The 21,181-nt window shown below is 34.2% G+C and overlaps 1 protein-coding gene across 1 annotated transcript; it reads right to left on the bottom strand.

Annotated features, from left to right (window-relative positions):
• Positions 1-962: 962 nt before the first annotated feature.
• LOC135081878 (putative glutathione-specific gamma-glutamylcyclotransferase 2) lies at positions 963-16,032 on the bottom strand. Its single transcript, XM_063976663.1, has 3 exons — positions 15,484-16,032; positions 11,417-11,452; positions 963-1,814 (listed from the first exon to the last, which is right to left on the bottom strand). Exons 1-3 carry the CDS (start codon positions 15,700-15,702, stop codon positions 1,275-1,277), a joined length of 795 nt encoding a protein of 264 aa, XP_063832733.1. The 5' UTR covers positions 15,703-16,032; the 3' UTR covers positions 963-1,274.
• Between the last annotated feature and the right edge of the window lie 5,149 nt (positions 16,033-21,181).

Genomic DNA, 21,181 nt, shown 5'->3' with positions numbered 1-21,181 from the left:
AATACAAATTGTCATACAAAAGTTAATCTAGTTTTACAGTACAATATTCATACATAGTCACATTTTGCAATTTTTGATAATAAAGATAAAACACAAATCTTAGTTTATTTATTATTAACTTGTAGTAAATTGAGGTTATTGTTTTATAAATCAGTTATTAAGAAATAATAATTAGGCATTAATGATAACAAACATAACATAAAATTCGCCTAAACATAAAATAAAATCTCCTAAATCACATAACTATGATTATTTGCTATATTTGTAACATAATACTTGATTCGTTATCATTTTTGGTCTACATTTTTGTGCGTATCGCTTCGGATGTATTATTTTTATCTTGTTTAGTTTACTCAAGTTGTAACATTATGGGGTACTTTTAAATTTAATAATTAAAATGTTACTTATTTTACAGTATTAGAACAAAGTATAATAGCTTACAAAGTCTGCATTAGATATGAAAATTATTTTTTGTTAAAAAATTACAATATTTTTGCACATTTTAGCGCTGTGAATGTTTATGAAATGTTCAAATTAGTCACAATCACGATTAAATTTAATCATAACAATTTATGAAATTCAAAACGATAACGCGTTTCCTTTATACAAATATCCTATATATTACCTAGCTGCAATTCAAGTATTCTACACGATCAGCGATATAAAAATAGACTTTGATACGCATTTCCAAAAACAAACGATATAACACTTCACGCTATATCCTTATAGGAAGTTCACACATCCGTCTGTCTGTTTGTCCACATTCCAAAACACGTCACATATTTTTGAAACCCCTCGAAGACAATGGGCGGCGCTCAAACAAAGAGTTCAAATATATCACAAGTTAACTCATCTATTGTAGAAAGTTGGCTCGAAGGCGCATACGCATCGAAAGTGTAAATTATCGTCTGAGCCAAAACATAATCTTTAATCTCTGAGCTCTGCTCTGTCATAACATAAACTTAAGCAACAAATGCATAGTCCTTATACAGAAAGAGATGCACAGAATTTCTAAAAAGTCACTTTTTGAATCTGACTTACAAGGTTAATTTATCGGTGCATTTAGTTCAATCTCACTAAATATCTATTTGGAAATTGACAAACGAATACACAAAATCTTCTAAATGTTTTTCAAAGAAATTACATCCAAAACCTTGGGAATCGAAGAGTTTGTTCAAGAATTTATTTACGTTTGTTGAATTCCTCTCAAATAGATAGACCGTTGCTCCAAATATTCTAAAGTCCAAATGAAACCGCAATTGACCGAGACTCCATCACATATTCACGCAGCGTAGCTTCTTCTCGGGCACTCTTGAAGCGAACTGGAAGCTTGGCGTCGCTGGTTTGGCTTCTGCCTTCTCTTCTCTTCTACTCTCTCCCGCGTCACCCATAAGAGTTCGCAAGCAGACCCTCATGTCTGATGCAAACTTCCTCACCAGCCTCTCCAAAGAAAACAAATGTTCGTCCAACGCTTCAGGGATTTCTTCTCGCATGAAGTCTGCTAGCCTCAAGAGGTATTCAGCGTTGGGCCCTGAAGACCCTTGGCATTCTAGAATCTGCTTGGCTATGTCTGGTAAGGGTGCAGCGCCCAGCCAATGTCTGTTGCCGGGGACAGCTATGTATAGTACAGCATCTTTTTTGATTGTGGTTGCCGAGCTGGTGGAGTAGCTGCCTGGCTCGAATAAAGATGGTCGAGGGTGGAAGTTGACTGTGTAGACCCTGTAGCCTCCGAGTTGGCATTCTCGGGTGGAGAGGTACGGCAGCGCCTCGTTGTTTTCTCCAGCTACCAGGAACGCTTTGCCCCATGTTATGCCCTGGAACAAAAAGAAAAAAGTGTTAGATTCAAAGCAAAGTAGGAAGCGTAGGTTAGAGTATCGAGCGTTTTCAAATTAGAATAACGCGTGTAGTCCAGTTACAATTACCTGACCTTGTTTCTAAAGTTATACGACCCCCGATCCATATCATGAATAATTATTTTGTTACCCACTTTACTTTCCATACATCATTTCAAAACGTTTTTTCAATCTAAACTCTAAAGGGAAACGTACTGTCGTGACATGGATTCAGTCTTCATAATTTAAACCTTATGAACTTTGTAATTAATACTAGTTTGCGGTTTGAAGTTGGTTTAAGTTTGTTATCAATACCAGTTTACCACTTGAAGTTGGTTATTGTGGTGGAACTGTGCTAAAAAGTATCAAGAATTATCTGTTTGTAGAAACGCGATAGATCCATAGGGTCGTTGTCCCTTATCTTCGAGTTGTTCTCGATGTGTTATTAAACAATTGTTATCCAATACTAAGATAAGTATCTGGCACACTGAATGATAGACTAGACTAAGATGAAATGAAATAAAAGTACTTATTTTTATACTTATTTAGCTATGTTTTTGTTTCGAACTTGAACTTGTTTGATTTTTTGGTTATTATAGATAAATTTCTTCAAGATGTCTCATCTTCGGACAAATACATTTGATGATAAACCAATTTTCTTGCGTTATCATTCCTAATTATCTGCACGTGCTTGTGTTGTTTACCAAGAAATAACATTATAGCGTGTCATGTTAACAAAGTTTATCATTTGGTACATTTCTAATTTGTTGTTATTTTGTAGGTAGTACCTAAGTATCATTAACGTCGATCGTGGCACAATCATTTTGTATTCACCTATTACCTACTGAATAATATTGTATTGATCATGGCAAAATATTATCCAGTTATTTTTTCTGTATAGTTTTTGGACTAAGCAGTCTTTCTTAATTTATCTGCTTGAGTAAATAGTTTATATTTGCTAATTGTGTTCATCATGTTTTGCTTCGTGTATCTTTCCGTACTTTTTGCAAATTAATGCGTTTTATTTCAATGATTTAGGAATTTACTATCGTAACAAAGAGCTCTGAGTCATTAGAGTTATAGGTAGGTATTAAAATGTTATTGTTATTAATTAAAAAAAATATAGGTAGTTCATTTAATTACTTCTATACAGGTAGGTATTGAACGAGAAGTGTGGTTAACTGATCAAGCTGTACAAATATCTGTCAATAATTACGTTATTTTCTTCACGCGTTTACATAGTAACTGCATCAACTAAAAACGAGTGGAAATTTTTAAGCGGAAAAGTAATTTCGACAATGTCATTCAGTCTTAAAAACTTTAGATAAAATGTGAAAATAGCTTATCTACAAAGAGAACCGAATTAGTGTACTTACTTTCGTGAAGCCTATCTACTTAGTTATCTAAAGTATGTAAGATGGCAACTGAGATCAAATCGTGTTCAACAACCTATTCGACATTAAAAAAAAAGACTAGAAGAAAAACGATATTTATAATTTTTTTAATATGCTTTTTTAGTTAAAATCGCCACTGTAAATACCGAAAAAGTAGCCAGTAAGTAGGCTCTATCTTCAGTCTGTTGTTTAAAAACGTTTATTTCTGTTCGTATAATAAGCGTTTATCGTGCATATATCAATAACGAGTCTCAAAATTTGGAATTTGATTAGTATTCCATGTTTGGTTAATAGCTATTGACATAATGATATCGCTCTGACCTTGAGACCCGCAAAAATATTTTTATTTTTATCGTTCTGTGCCATCATTCCTTTCTGTTCAATAACTAAGCGACGCAAAAGCAATAATTTTATCAACTGGAAATCCTGTTAGCAAAAATTCAGCCATGTGTACATCCTCTCGTTGTCGTTCTCGTTAAGATATTTAAGTTGTCTTTGGCTAAGAATGAAACCCTATTAACTATTATCTTCTACTATCATGTGGGTTGTAGCAACTTAAGTTTCTTGTCAAACTTGTAACAGCCGAAAGATAATAAAAAGCCTATGTACACTGCTGGGCCATACATGTGTATAGTGCCAAAAAAAAATTGCCCTCGAGGTCTAGTTCAGTCAGTCATCTTGAATCAGACGTACTTATACTGATAAAAAAATCATTAGGCCTAACGAGTTTTTGAATTATTCTATGCCTATTAACCTTCTTTTTATTGAACATACTCGTATCTTACAGTAGTTTTGTATGACCTGGTTTCTTTATCATTTGCAAGGTGCCTACCTACTGGTTGGATGACTGGCGACTTTTTCGACCTTATTGACTGAATTATCACTTGGAGATAAACTTTCTTAATTGAAGTTGGCATCATTATAATTTGATATCTTTTGTAATTTAGATTTATGATTGTTGTTATTTCAATATCATCGCTAAGCCTGTAGATGTCTGCTGATAAGATTCCATTTTCGTCAAGTGAAAAAGGTTCATATTCCCAACATCTATTCTTCAAAACCTCACGTCACTCTCATAGCAACCATTTTATAGCTCTTTTTTTCGTCTAGCAAGCTACTCACTAACTTAACTTGGGCGTATTATGATGTCGCGATTCAGGAATTTTCTTTTGTTTTGTCGCCAATCTTCCACAGCAAACGTCGCGCGTCGATCATTTGATATAACAATAAATGACCTATTGACCGGTAACAAAAAGCTTTGTTCCACATCCTTCAGATATAGCCACAATAACGCCGTTGATCCAAGATGGCGGTGAAATAATAACAAAATACGACCATTCACGGACATTGTTATTAAACAAGCCGCGCCGTGTTATGAGAGTGGCTTGAGGAAAATAAGCTTATTATTGAACTGCCGTCATTAATAACGATAAATATTATCGCTTTGTTTTCGTTGAACTTGTAGGCCTAAATTTTGATGATTGCTATAATTTTATAATATTTAATCACTGTAAGACTAGGCCACCGATTTTTAGTTGGCCGATAGTTGGGCCCGATTTTAATTTGTATGAAGAACCGGCGTACTGTGCGCACTTCCATACATGCCCGTACTGATCAATTGCCCGACTAAACTATCGGCCGACGAAAAATCGATGGTCAGCGCCTAGGCTAAAGGCGTCACATGAAGACATTTTTCTTCTAAAGGTAAAATAATTACGTTAATTGCCCCAATTTTACATACTGATCCATCGTCTTGGAACACTTGCTAAAAATAAGCGTCCTTGTCCAGGAATGGATGGTTAATGCAAACAGCTTTTATGATGAGGTAGGTATTTTAAGATGATGATTGATTGATGATCTCGATGACGTCGGCAAACGTCGGCTATTTCTGTAGACAACATAACATTCGCTTTCTAGATAAATAAATGTCTTTCTTTCTTTCTTTCTTTCTAGATCGCTTCGCTATGTCCCAAAGTTAAAACTAGACCATCTTTAGAGGAATTCGTTTGTGTGGGGTTGCCTTCTGGCGTCATTTCATCCCACACCCTTAGCTCAGTGCGTCATTTATCTTATAACAGTAACTGTTCTCTGACGCACAACATATAATTCAACGAATATGCTAAATACGATATTATCTTTCCACGTTTAAGAAACTGGTAACATCACCGAAACATGATGTCAGTGTATTTAGTAATGAACATTAAAAGTTATAGTTTATTTACTTGGAATCAGGTGATATAGTTAAAGCATTATTGTTGACTAACGTCATCAAAACAATTTATTGCACATCTCTCAACTCCAGCACTTGTACTGTGACTCCAGTCAATATTAATAAATTAGTTGCACATCCTTGTTACGATGACGCAACGGCCGCGTTTCATTTATCTGGAAAAGCCTGCGCTACGTCCTGCAGTACGAATTGAAATGAGGAAGGCCACACAGTTGGGGGTCTTTAGTAGGCGACCGCAGCCTGTGCATGAAATCTGACTCGGCATTCGAAGGTCTATTAGGAACTTGCAAATATAATGCATAGTAGGTACATAATATTATGTGCATTTTATATCAGGAGTCATTGTTTTTATTTTATGGTTAAAAATTTTCGCCTAAATCATGATCGTGACTGATGACGTTGACTTGACGTTACAGGAAGTGAAGATTGGACTGGGTATTTAATTGTTACCAAATTGGTAGACGTTGCCAATAATGACGATATATGCAGTGAATATGTAATAGACTTTTATAGGGTTTTTTCTTAGACTGAAATAAATGGAAACATTTGGTGTCAATATTTTAATCTAGCGAATTAGTTTAGAGCAGTTCTGTGATCTTAGACTTATGTAAAGTTGTTATTATGATCAGCTGGGTCGTCGCCGGGTGCGCTATCTTGAAGCACGCGTCGTCGTGACGTTGGGGCGTGATTATGACGAATTTCCCTGTCTGGCTTAACTATCGAAAATCACTTTACGTAAAGTTTTAAATATTATATTTATTTTTTATTGTCTGTGACCAAATGAGAAACTATCTGCACAATTCATGGATTTCCTGATGATTTTTATATAAGATTTTCCATTTTCCAGTCGGTTTTCGCATGTTGTTTAAGATAGTGCGTAAATGTTGTAATATTTATGTGCTATTTCTGTCTTTTTTCCGTATACCTGCTTTGTCCTTAACTAAGTAACGCCCGTATTCACAAACGATGCTTTCTTAAGTGAAGCAGCAAATCGAGCGCACAGCGTTGAATAGAGCTTTCTGAGTGAGACCTCACAGTAATGTTTGTGAACACGGGCGTAAGTGATGTTCATCGTACTAAATCTTTCTTTCTTTCTAAATCTGCTTCTTAGTGTTCTCGTGATAACCAGTGTCTTGTATTGTACGTACAACAAATCTAAAATATCTGTTTTTGGCCAGACACATATTTTTCTAGACTTTACATTACATGTTTTATCTAAATTACTGTCTAGAATGCCTAAATCTACTCGTAAATTATGCTGGTGATAATCTTCGTTGCGCGATAACGTATATCGTCAAGTCCCATTAATGCGATACGGTTGACATAATCCAGTGCACTCTATTATTGTCTGTTTGAACTACGCAGTTCAGCGCCACGAGTTCAGAGCTATGTACTTACGATACTTTGCTTTATTATTGTTTTACTGTAAGTACTTCGATACAGTTGCAAAGAACATTTGAGATCGAGTCAAACAAATACTAGGAGAATTTTGTTGCAATTAAAAAAGACTTGTAAAATAATAATATGAAACCTGAAATTCATTCCTCACTTGAATTTCAGCATTAGTTTGAGTTGAATTTCGACTTTTTACCCACAGAAACATTCCATCCACATTCTCATCCAACCTCCAAAGTTAAAGATGGTTAGAAATGTTTCTCTTTCCACGAAAATGTGGTTCTTTAGTGTCCTTCTTCAGTTACTCAGTAACTTTACGCGTTATTGATACAGTAATTAGATCTATATCAATTCTCCATGTCCTTCGCGTTCGCCACAGTGCTACGCTCCCAGAGACCGCGAATGCGCGGGCGCATGATTGCATCCGCCGATTTGCGAATCTGGACGAGTGGTGTGATCATTTGACAATGGTATCGAATGTAATACATTATTTTATTTGATACCATAGTATGAAAAGTTTATCTTTTAAAATTATCTACTATATAAAAATAAGTCGGGTTTTCCTTCCTGACGCTATAACTCCAGAACGCACGAACCGATTTCCACGGTTTTGCATTCGTTGGAAAGGTCTCTAGCCCCAAACTAAGCAAAACTATATGGGTATAGGTACTTACTAGACAACGGATAAACATGTTTCAATACTTTTTTTTGTAAAAACATAGAAAGCATCGATCGTGTATTTATTATCATAATAATATTATTGTGTAGAAAACCTAAAAAAATATTTGCGAATTTGATTCGGTTTAGACACGTTTTTTTCTCTGCTTCGTGCGCACATTGTGAATTTAAGTAATTTTCTTTTTCAAAGCTGTAAATTCGCTCTTAGTGTATCATTGATTTCGTATTTAAAGAGCGTAAAATCGCGTACTGCGCATTACTCGTAAAGATTCGCACGAGTCGTTCTAACGCTAATAGAATTACGACCACGTTCACGGATCTAATAATACACACGTGCGAATTATAAAACTAAATATTCTACGATTGTTATGTAATGTGGCGAGCTGCGTAAATAAGACGGAAATAGAAAAAAACAGTTGTTAATTTATGCAAAACAATCTATGGAAGCGATTGCCTACGTTCTTCATCTACGATTCTCTAGATCGCAAATAAATTGTAAGAGCTAGCTGAAATATAGATTTACCCCAACACTGATTTTCAGTATGTCATAGTATAAGTATAGGTCGTCAATGGTCTATGTTATCGTGCTAACTTCTTCTTCTATAGGTTATCTAGAATATATCGCTTCCTAGCGTTTTCAGGCGGTCGTATCGGTAGGAAGCGATCTGTTGTTTGTGCAGCTTCAATTTAGTACCTATTATGTATTAATTTGGTATCTGTTTTGTGTTGTATACAGAAAAGTATATTCTATCTTATGCCAACTTCTAGCGTAGTGCTATCACGGCCAAGGGCCTGTTAATGGCAGGGATTTATCATGAGTTCGCTCCACTCGATTATCGCTTTATTTTAATATGTTGCTAATATTTGCTCATTACAAGCTTTATGGACGCTTTGAGCACCTATAAATTACTGCGTGTGATAAAAAGTACATAAGCCATGTACTTTTTATCCTATCTAACTATTATTTGCTGCATAGGGTTTCGTTTGCTTAGAATATAATGCTCCGAGTAGGCGGTTTCTTTTATAAAGACTTTGAAATAAGACGTTTTAAATTGCACGTCAGTAGTGCATTTGCAAGACCGCACACTGACTGTTGTTGATTTTAATTTTTAGTAATTTTGGTACAAATTTTCCTTTATTTTAACCAGCCCACAGTACTGAGGAAAACAAATAAAAAGGCCAGGGTTGTATGCCAAATCGTTTCAGCTTTGTGTTCTTGTAACTGAAATAAATTCAAAATGTGTGTCACGTAATTTCAGAACAAAGGCAGCTAATTTGATAGCATCTGGATCAACAAAAATGTGTAAAATGCGTTTTAGTTAGTCACGAAAACATGTGGTGTGGATGTGTATGGAAATTTATTTGCAGCAATAAATTAACTAAACTACCTACTTAGTAAGATTTTTTACGAATTACTACGAAGTAATTTGGTTGACTCCTAGCTTAGGTAGTTAATGTAGCCTTGAAGTTACCAAATAATTAAGATTAAGACAAAATGTTCAGAAACTCTGAAAAAGGACTATGTCAATTCATACAACTACCGTATACGAGTGATAGCTGTTAATAAAAAAAATACATACCTACTTTTGTGTTATAACAAATTTTAAATAATTTTTATATTCTGTACACGTCCGATATAAAACAAACAAAGACGTGGCCATGATATTAATTGAGATAGAAGAACACAATAATATTTATTGTTTTATCATCTACATACATTTTCAAATGTTATTTATAATTTTATACATATATCTAGTGCCTGCCAAATTCTAAATTAGATAAATTAGGTTCTTACTATTTTAGACGAATTTAATTTAACCAATAGTTTTTGTAAGCTGCTGGTAACCATTATCAGGCCAAAGCCCTTGTAGGGCTCAATTGAACCAACCGTTTTTGACATTTGGTATTGAATTAGTTCTCATTAGACAATCAGGCTACGTGCCAGTTATGTGCGGTTGGATCTAACAAATTGAGCCACCATAGATTCCGCGTCAATGGCTTAATACCGTAGCCAATAATTAATTGACCCAATTAATCAAAAAGTTTAGAGTGCAATGAGCAGAGAAGCCGAAAGAATGTCGACATTTTGACCGACTAATTAATTACCAATCAATGTGATGAAATGTCATGTTGATTAACCTACTTATCAGAATTTTATTACTGGTTTATTAAGTTCGGTTTGATATGTTACGGCTAGTTGTATAAATTGGATAATCCGAAAAGTTTCTTAAGAAAACGTGAGGATTTTAATGCAATTAAAGAAAAAAAAAGGTCATTTAGCTATTGTTTATTTGCCATTTCTTCAACATTATGCCACACCCAGTAATCAAATTCCGTAGGTAATCAATATCACCTACACGTCCCTATATGTATAGCTTACCCTACCACCACTTCGGGACAACGTTAATTGGTTGGCGCTGAGAAGTGTTAGCCATTTTTTATCTTGACAGTTATTTGCTCTTTGTGCCCTGATTTCTTATCCATTCGCTTACGTCAGTTTCGCAAAAACCTTTGAACCTTCTTCCAAGCCGAATCTAACTAGTTTCCTCATAAAAATGGTGTGCAGTGTGCACGTCATACTGCCGGTTATCCCTCGGGTTATCTGCACCGGTGCAGACTGCCTCGGGACGTGCTGATAGGCCGTTGGTCAAGGTTCGCTGACACAATGCAGTGATAAGGGCGGTTCACGCGCGCAGGTAAATGAAACGGTTGGATTTTTTGAATATAAACTAATATACCATGCTAATGGTTTATACAAAACTAGCTTTCCGCCCGCGGCATCACCCGCGTGAAATTTTGTTTTCAAAAACCACGTAAAAACTATCCTGTCCTTTCCTGGGACTCAAACTATCTCATGCCAAATTTCATCAAAATCGGTGTAGTGGTTTAGGCGTGAAAGCGACACAGACAGGCAGACAGAGTTACTTTCGCATTTATAATATTAGTTCGCATTAATAAAATTAATTACAAAGTTAACCAAACAACGTTTAGTTAAAAAAGTTTAACTAAACGTTGTTTATAAGCAAAATAAAGATTTTGCTTGTTAATATTTGAATTAATCAGAAAATTGACCAATCATATATCGCGATTTGCTATGATCGGGAAATACATCACTCACCATTAAAATAATAGTATTTCTGTCATTTACCTTATCAATGATGTAAATGCTTGGTTAGAGATATGAATGTAGTTTTAAAAGCAATTGACCAATATTATGGGAATTAGTAAGCGCAAAAAGTGTTTCGTAGGTCCACTTATTGTGCGATTTGCAAGACATTTGCGGTTTTCAGCGGTAGCTGTAGGTAGTAGCGCTAGGTATAGCGCAACATAGAATTACGGTTTGTTAAACTTTTTCTTTAAAAAACTGTACCTAATGTCAGCGATTTCGAAATAACAGTACATTTTTATGATATCACTGAAACATTGCACCAGCTTGAGTTCACTGACATTGCAACGTGTTTACTCTATACCTACCTATAGCTATGGAAACCTTACACATGAATCACGAGGAATACCTTAAATGGCTTAATTTTTAAATTGTATTCCGAGTAAAAGATTGTTTTTGTGTTGTTGTTTACTTAATCCAAAACTATAGGTCACTAACCGATTGACTGACTGACTCAATCACTCATCACGAAATCTTAGAAACTACAAGTGCTAGGAGTCTCAAATTTTATATGGGGTTTCCTTTTAAAATTTAGGTGCTCACTAAGAACTCCACCCCTAAGATTTACCCCCATTTTATATCTTTTCCTAATTAATTCCTAACTAATTGCAGTGGTAGGTATATCGATCCCAAACCACAGTACATCAAACCCAAATAGCCCCGAATGTTGCGTAAAGCCCACAGTCGCTGAAATGTCTTTTTATAAACGACGGATACTCACTTCCTTGTCTTCTATAAGCGTCGCCACTCTGCCCGGCTGAAACAAAAATAGATTTACTTTAAAAAACTGAAATTCTTCAAAAATAAACTCGCAACAATGAACTCCTGCGCATGTAAAGTAAACGTCATGTCGTGCTTATTTGTTTTCATGTTTGTTATTGGAACACAAAAGTAATGAACATATTAACGTTGTTATTACTATTTAAACCGATACTTAAATCTTAAAATAATCTACATTTATCTTGAAGAGTTTTTCTTAGTATTCTACATTATTTTTATCGTACGTTTTCCTTGTTTCCCTTTTCTTTTCGTTTATTGTATGTATTTCTAATTTCAGTGCCATTAACACAGAAAATAAAAATTGAATTCTTGGCAAAACATTTCATGCGCCTATTTCTGTTTACATACTGTTCTATTTATTTTGAGTCTACTGCGCACTACGAACTATAGTGCTCATGTGATAACGGGTCAATGAACCTGTGTGAAATTAGGTTTATACGACTTAGATTCAGCATGACAGAGTGATGGTCAAGATTACAACTGTAATTTTTGATTCACTTGCGTAAAGCAATAAAGATTTTTTTTTTAATGGTACAAGAGGACTGTAATGTTTGACGCTTATCTAAGTACAGTAGGTATTCGGTAATTATAATTACATTAATGAGTTTTTTACGAGTCCTTGTGTCCTTGCTCGACTTGATTGACAAGATGGTTATTAATCATTTAAGATGATCTAAGCCTTCAATCAACCACAAAATGTGGTTTTTCAGTTGTAACTCATGTCCATTTGTATTAAATCACTCGCGGGCATAATAATATGCTAATATTATATGTACTCTCTATCTCAAGTGGAGTTTAAACATTTATGCTATTTATTGACACGATGGCGTCGCCACGTGTAAGACATTAATCACGGTTATCAATTACTTTGCATGCCAAATTAGCTAAATGACATTTATAGATGCCAAGCTTTGCATGTTTGAGCCTTTATCACTTGAATGACGTCGTCTAGTGGATGGTGAGTTTGAGTCTTTACTATCGAAGGTTAAATTCTCGGATGGGATACACAAATTGGAAAATAACCTAATCTGGTTTGCACACAGGCTTGGAAAAGGAATTACTTACTCATTCTGTGATTCAAAGGACATGTCGGTCTGATTCGGTCGGACTGTGTTTGACGTCTTTGGCTATTTATAAAAGTCTGTGACCAGATTGTGACCTAATTTAGTTTCATCCCACGCGGAGATGATTATTCTCCCGTTAACTTTTTTCCATTGCCTGGAACTATTCTAATATTTGCCCTTTTCGATTGTTTTTCAGCGCGTGCACTTGTTTTGTTGCTGCGTTTATTATTTTGTGATAGTACCTATTTGTGATGGTCTCAAGTATCGTAATAAAACAGTTGTTTCTTGACTTGTCTCTGATTAGGAAGAAGCATCGTATGTATACCGGTTCCTATTGTCGACGAAGGACGTAGGTACGCACTATAATAGGCTATTTAAAGGATGTTTGCGATTAGGTATGTCAATTGACTGTTCGATAACGCGAATTGAGGGTCTTTGTTTAATGAGAGCCAAGAAACGAGTTATCTAATAGAGGAGTCGAGTCATTTTCAGGGCTTTAACAAATTTTAACGTTTTATAATATAGCTAGGTACTTGAATCATTCTAAAAATAACGACATCGTGCACAAAAAATCTTGTGCTCTATATTGTCAACCAAAAGATTGCCTGCTGGACAATTGGACAATGGCGGGAGGTCAAGGAATTCCACAACAACCGGTCCTGCACTGCTCGCATACAGGCACTTTCCGTAACCTTAACCAGATCATCGATCCACTCAAGGTACGCTTCCGGTAGGTACGTGGTCACCAATTGACAACTTTATTTTGGCAACCGAACTGAACTGCTCAGATCACCTATCAGTAGGTAATGAAAATTGAGTATCTGACTAGTCTCTGAAAATCAATTGTCAGTGTAATTCCCGTTGTTCGATGGAAGGTTAAGCAATAATAGGACAGTAGTGTGAAGCACGTGAAAGTGTTCTTGAGTCGACGCCAAAGATCCGGACCAAAGTCAATGCACACTGCAAATAGACTGCACGTGAACCGGATTGTTCCATTCATGACTAAAAGACGGAAAATTGTGATCACGTTCTTTGCAAGTGATTGACTTTTTGATTCACCAGTCTTCTTCTTTGCCTAGAACTTTCTCATTTTATTTGGGGTTGGTCCTCCGTATCATGCGTCTCCAGGCGGCTCGGTCCTGGGTCGTTTCTTTTTCTGGGTTGTTTTTGTTCATCACCATCATCACCACTTTCTTTACAGCCGTGATACCTATGCATTCAGTCCAAAATAAGTACCAGAGGCCAATAAGAGTGGACTAAACGTCTAACTGTAGTGTTCCCTGAAGTACCGCGTTGCACCAGTTCATTGTACTCAAAGACAAAGGATAATAAAGTACACGTAATGCTTTTATATTTGAGTAAAATGAAAAAAGAAGCTTTTCACATGGCTTAGAGTCAACAAACGCACTAAAAAGAGATATCGCTGTGACAATGTATCGCTCGTCTGTGAAATCTGGCGTCTTGAGCAACACGCCATGTTTGGTGACACAATCAGCATACAATGCTTGATGTGTGAATGAGATCAATGGAAAAAAGTACTTTTTTTACATGTAGACTTAGGCAATTAAGATGTTAAAATGAATGCCGATGAAAAACTGAAATTTAGATAATAGGATAAGAATTTCCTTAAATTTCTACATTGGTAATTAATTGAAAATTGACAAACACTTGCAATTTTAAATAATTCGAGAAAAATAAAGAAAAACTTGATTGAAGTAATCTTAAAGCTATTATTATATCATGTTATCTACTATCACCGACATAACAAGGCCTAATTCCTGTTTATCTTTTATTTGTGGATGAATTGCAAAATCTAATGTCAGACTTTAGACAAATAAAAGGTATTTTACTGAAACTAATCTAAAGATACTTGTATGTGTTATTTATGTTTACTAAAAGAAATATCAACGAAAATTACAACAAAACAAAACGGGTTACAGACTTTTCTTTTATCTATTGTTTTGTTAGATGAGCACGATTTTTGCGCCTTTTGTACTCAAAAGTACAACAATATTGATAATTTTGTAAAAGATAACTTATTATAATTACTTTGCCTGTAATTTAGCTCAATACCGTCCGAACCTAGGTAATTCACGTTCTTTATCTTTATTACCTAGACCTACAACTAAATAAAACTGTCTTTCTGTCTTGAGTTAGGAATTCACATTTCTAGATTTGCGCAAGTGTTTTGTTTTGCATTGCGATCATTTACCTTTTTGTTTCTTTCACAGTTAATTAAATAAATACCTACCTAAGTAAAAGTCAAAGCGACGTTCACAATAGTATAAGTTTCTTTTGATTTGGCTTCTAGTTCTTTAAATTGTTAGAATTCAGGAAGGGTTTATTACTCTTTAATCAGTTGATTGAATCACTCGGAATTCTTTTGTTATTTTTTATCTTCTTTGTTACTGTAACAAAAGCGCGATTTTCGTACCAAAAGTGGTCCCAGTCGTAACAGTACTTATTTTATTTACCTATTACACAACCTTGACTTGGTACAATACGTCATTTTTTAGCAGCCGGTAATAATTGGCTAATTATCAGAACGTGTTTTTGTTGTTAAATGTTACCGGGCCAATATTGCTTTATCACACACTCGGGATGTTCCTTGACCCTGCGTATGTATTCGTGGTTATATATTGGTAAATGTTAAGTCTTTGTAAATGCCTTTAAGTTAACTAATGTATGATTATATGCATCGGGGAATAACTAATTGAAATAGCAACCGCAACGCTGAAGATGAAAGTGAGTCGGCGGCTTGCGTCAGAAACATAACAACCGAGTCAAAATTTGACCTAGTAACAATATTTCGGCAAAATTTCATCAACCTTCAACCAAAACTGTGTGCTGTACGTAAATACTACTATAAAAATATATTGTATTTTTAGTTCGAAAATACGTAGGCGAGGGGCCGGTAAAAGGGAAATATGTTTTAAATTGTTACCTTGGATTCAGTGCCGCGGTGTGTGGTGTTCCCCTGCCAAAATCTCCTGGAAAACCCCTTCACGTAGCCCGTTACAGACTGCTGGTATTCGAACCCTGGGTTCCAGCACAGCGAGCCGTAACCGAAAACCCAGAAGGGCTCTTTTCTGGATACCACCTCCATCTTCTGCTCAGTCTTCCCATCTTCACAATTCCTCTCATATTCCTTATGGCTATCCATATTTCTAAAAGCTTTCTCCAAAAAATCCTAGTAGAAAATCGCTACGCTAATACAAATGCTTAGGGAAAGAGAGAAAGCGGACGCCAGCGTCCTTATGTTATATCACAGATAATGTTTCACTTTGTTATTCTACTTGTGTCTCATGGTGGTTACTTGGAGCACGTGCACCGAGGAAACTAACTAGGAGTACAGATTGTTGAGCGAGCGGCCGCCCATCGCGCTGATAGATTCACAACTGACAGTTTTCCGCACTTGCTCACCTTTTCACTGCGTGCCACAACATCTAAATTAAACTCCACAGTCAATTGTGAACCGTATTGCGTTGAGTTTGAACCTCAATTGAGCGCATGTCTGCGTTGCTCCACCGCAGACAGGGCGGTACCATGTCGTTTCATTCTACGGAATCGATTTTGCTTGTAGATTTATTCAGTCGCTCAAACTCATTTTATATTTGACACTCTGGTTATTACTAATACTGAACTTGTGATTGAGGACTAATAAGGTACACAATCAGTACTAAAATTGTTAACAAACAGAGATGAGTAAGGTAGAAGTTGTTTTGTCAGATAAAACGGAATGTATTGACCTCGAAGTTGGTGCCGGCAAAACAGACCTTATGTTCAGCCAATAGGAGCGAGGCTGCGGCGACTCAATGCCGTGGATGCGGCTGATGCAATTTCTGAAAGAGCTTACGCCGGAGCTTTTTAATGGATGCGCGGTGAAAGTTCATAAGATTGGCGTAGGTACTTAGACAGACATACTTTAATATTTAGATGATCCTTGTGTACCTAATTTAGATAAATAAAAAAAACTATTTAATTTATTAACTTTACTCATAATTTTTCACCTATAAACTAATAAACCCTTAAGTACATAATTAATATAAAATATAAACAAAACTTCATAAATAAGTACGTATGTGTGAGTGAAGACGAGGTAAATTATGGATTTTCTTGCAAGTTTTCGTACATAAAGTCATGTAGTCATATTTTCTTTTCTTCTTTTTCAAACTTCTTATTGTATGTGATACTTATAAATTGGAGATCGAGTAAGAAAATAAAAATAAGGGATGATCGCAAAATAAGTCAAAGGCTTTTCTTTGGAAGCTTTGATGAATTACTCATACTTACTGTACAAGGTTTTTTTAAGCGGTATTAAATATATCACGTTATCCTTTACTTATAAATGCGATATTTAAATCATACTAACACGTAAGCCTTTAACAACACGTTTGATTGGTTCCTTTGAAAAATAAAAGATAAAGGATAACAAACTGGCGGAAACTATCTGCTTTATATAAGGGGAAACTTAGGAATCGTTATAAATACTTTTTGTCATGTAAGGTTGTTAATGACTTGTTTATTGCATGCTATGCAGCTGATGTCTAAAGATCTTGTATAATGATTGTAGATCTTATTCATTAATTGATATGCTGTTGAGTAATGTGTAAACACACGTTACTAAGTGAGGAAAAACCATAACGCATTTTTTAAAAAAATGTCAAGTAAACAAGTAAATTAGATCGTCGTCACCAGCTTTTGCTGGTAAATTTATCCACAAATAGTTTTCGATCTGTCACAAAAAGTAATAGGTACTTACTGCGCGTTAAAAATCTTTATTTTTTATTTCTTACTCAAGCAATAAATATTCATTGTTAAATGCATTTCTCAAAAATTTCACCCTATTTTATTTTTTTGCCACACTCACTGTATATTTATCAAAATTGAGCGGTAAATAATAGTATTATATTAACGCTAAGTAATTAATTTATATTTTAAGCAGTTTTTTGTTCGCTGAAGTCTTTTCTAGGAGCACTATTTTTTAATTCCTAGAAAAGACTTCAACGAAAGAAAAGAAATTGATTTTCAACCATGATATGGTTGGTCAACACATTTCCGTGCATATTATTTGACAGTTGAAAGGAACATAAATATTCTATCTTCGGTGTGTAATAAAACTTCATAATGGCTTCAATATAATGGTCCATATATTTTTCATAAAGAATAAATCACAATGTATTAGTTTATCTATTTTACACAATATAACAGACATGGAGTATTAACGATTGGATATTACTACATTAACAAATTGATATAACTTACAATTTCTTAATAATTAACCATATTCATTATATTGAGATATAATTACGATTATGTAAGAATACTGCAGTATTGTTTTATTGGTAAAACAGTTACATTTAGAGAAAAACAACTTGACCCCGAACTGCAACTAGTAGAGATGAAAACACATAAATATGACAATAATTTGTTTTTATATATTGTATGTTACTCCATATTATATTATTACAACTATTAATTTTTAAACTTATTTGACACAGATGGAATGCTATCGTACGTTAAGTATATTGGTGTTGTCAAGTAATACTATTTAAATTATTAATTTCTCTATAAATATAAAGTTACATATCATTTTCAGATTAATTAATATTAGCATTTGGTGACATTTACAGATAAATATACTATTAATATGTGCAACATATCTATGACTCCAATGTGACTATGTAGAGATATTGCCATAAATTATAAGTTTTATGAGGTTGGTTAATAATCTACAGAATTAAACACTGGCCTTTAATGGTTATTACTTTTGATGTGTTCTATGAAAATGAAATACACAAGAAATAAATAATATTTATCGTCTGTAATGTAAAAAGAGTTTCAAAAACTTTTTAAAATTAAGAATTTAGGTGATGACTGTGACGCAAAAGAGAAATGAACTGTGATTAGTTGAGTCTTCAATATTTGGAATCACAAGCTATTAAAGATTAAGATTTGAAGATGTTTCCAAATATTAAATAGTTACTTAATATAAATAATTATTGTATCTTCTTACTAAGAAATAATAAATTAATTAATTAATCGTACAAATGAACTGTTAGAAATTATAGAAATATGTTTTTGTCTAGTGCGTCATTAAGTATTTTACCAGGCAGCTGTATAAGTACCTATTATAGTTATAGACATACATTTGGTTGCATACTTCGGGGTCCGTATGAAATAATTATCAATTTAATGTATAGCAATAAATATGAAGTGAATTTAAATATTTTATGGGTGATAAAATATAAATGCATCATTCCATTGTAAAATAGAGTAAGTTCTTTGTACATAATATCCTTAATATCCACGTTGCACCAAAACTTTGTGATTTTAAAGGTAACTAAAACAATTATTATTAATTGAGATTACATTATCCATTAATTATTAAGATCTATTTACACATTTTAATACATAATTATGTTCATTTTGTGATATTTGGCTTTTGTTCCTTCTGAGAGGGAAAATATATTTCATTGGAGTGTTTCACTTCGTCAGTAAATATTTTTCTCATAACATTAACATAAATATAGGTAATATATTTTTAATTTATGTAACATAATATATTTTTGATTCAATACTAAATTGATTTAAGGTTTTCATCATAAAATTATTAGCTTAATCTTTAAAGTTTATGTACTTTAATTTTATAGTTCATGTAATTTGAAATAGGGTTAGCAATACGCTGTAGCCCTCTAATTTTAAAACGTGAAACACCCCAATCGAAAATTTTAAATAAGCTATGCAATTTATATTAAATATTGTGATGGTCAATCCAACTATACCTAATTATTTACAACGATCAGACTTTTTACAACAAACACGCTGCACTCCAAGATTCAGGATTACACTTTACTTAATTACTGACACAATTATCAATGACATAATAAAATTTAAATATAATTTAATACTATATTCCTGAACACAGGACAGGTACGGTTATTATGTGCTTATTTGAATGTTATTTATATTACAATATGACTAGTGATATGTAACGATAACTTTACATAGGATATGGTAAAACAGATTATAAAATTAATATGCGAACATCCAATGAGATTATATAATTTTTCACTAAATAATGCACCATGGGGGGATCTAAACATCGAATATTTTTCAATTTTAATAACGTAACACGCTCATATCGACTACTTCAAATTCCTTAAAACGTTTATGAAAAAACTCCTATTTTAAGTATTAAAATAATATAAGTTATTGCGTTATTAAATATCATGTTCATAACTGTTAAATATGCTTTTCAGGTTACTCATTATGACTATCTGATATTTTCATCTGTTTATTATCTACATAATATATACCATATTTGATTAATATGTCGCTTTACTAATTTAATCATGAAGTCTAATATAATATAACTAATATATTTTGGTAATTTTAATAATAATTTCTCTCATAAAATCTTAAAATCTTTTTTAAGGCTCCGAATAGCATAATTTAACAGCAATATAATTTTTATAAACTTCTACCCGCTAAATAAACTAAATACATCTCAATACGCAGTCAGGTTTTTTGGTAGGTCCCCGTCGGGAATTGAAGGGTCAAGACGAGTCTTGAAATGTGGAGGTAGGTGAACCTTAGCCTAATAAGTATTTTGACATATTATGCTTTAATATTATAATAATATGTACATCTTAATATAATAATATCAGAACTATTCACATTTTGGTTGCTACTTCGATATAGTTAAGATTGCGATAAGCCTTTTATTTCAGGCTAAGACTTGACAGCTTTGCCTTTTAACCGTTATGGCTAAGCTATTTAAGTTTGTTAGAAAACTATTCGAGAATTCTTATAATATTCACACAAAGAGCTTCTCAGTTCCTTGGAACTTGTTTTTAAGCCCAAATGGAATGCTTGGATTATACAATGGACTCTAGAGGCTCTAATAGTCTAAAGTGCCTGCTCATTCCCTGATGGCTATCTACTTATTTTACTCGGCTGAGCGATGATGGTGATACGATGAAAATTTTTGGTCGGAATGTTTGCGTTGGTTAACAATTTGATTGAATTCTATAAAAAATCAGCTAAGGTATTCTACAAGGCTGCGTATACCTACTAGAAGTGATGCCTGCATCATAACATGTAACGTGATAAAACCTATAGCAAGTGTCCATAAATCACAAACGCATTTTGATGATGATAACTCAAGGCAGTGCTCAAAGCTGGTCTCTTCAGCAGGGTGCCAGTCTGTAGCAGACGAAGGAATGGGTCCAGCTAGTATTGGTGACAGCTCAGGACAATGCTTATGGTTAGTCGCCTCTGACCCAGTTTGCGTTGTAGATGAGAACTCCTTACACTGGACAACATTTCTGCGTCAACTCGAGTATGGCCGCTAGTAAATTTTTTGAATCATAAATGAGTCGTATATCAACTATCCAACATTGTACAATAGTTACTCTACTGATAAACGAAGGGGTCCAGTTAATACTCCCATAGTAGACATTACTTACGGCATCGAGGTTTGTTACGCCAGATCCAGCTTGCATTGTAGACGTGCCCTGCATTGTAAAATAGTTATGCTGCTGACAAATAAAGTTATCCAGCTGGTACTCTTGCAGCAGACAGCGCATTGCGGCGCTTTGCATCATAGATGAGACCTGTATAACTGTATACAGTGTATA

Source organism: Ostrinia nubilalis, chromosome 20 (genome assembly GCF_963855985.1).
Source record: "Ostrinia nubilalis chromosome 20, ilOstNubi1.1, whole genome shotgun sequence".
In the NCBI taxonomy this organism is placed as follows: Eukaryota; Metazoa; Arthropoda; class Insecta; order Lepidoptera; family Crambidae; genus Ostrinia; species Ostrinia nubilalis.
This window is presented reverse-complemented; position numbering and strand designations above follow the sequence as displayed.

What these genes read in the sequence shown, in the direction of transcription:
- LOC135081878 (XM_063976663.1), bottom strand. Translation starts at nt 15,702, where the DNA reads ATGGATAGCCATAAGGAATATGAGAGGAATTGTGAAGATGGGAAGACT. An exon ending in ACCGCGGCACTGAATCCAAG is followed by an intron (nt 11,453 to 15,483) that starts GTAACAATTTAA and finishes TTTTTGTTTCAG; the next exon opens with CCGGGCAGAGTGGCGACGCT. An exon ending in CGCTTATAGAAGACAAGGAA is followed by an intron (nt 1,815 to 11,416) that starts GTGAGTATCCGT and finishes TTTTTGTTCCAG; the next exon opens with GGCATAACATGGGGCAAAGC.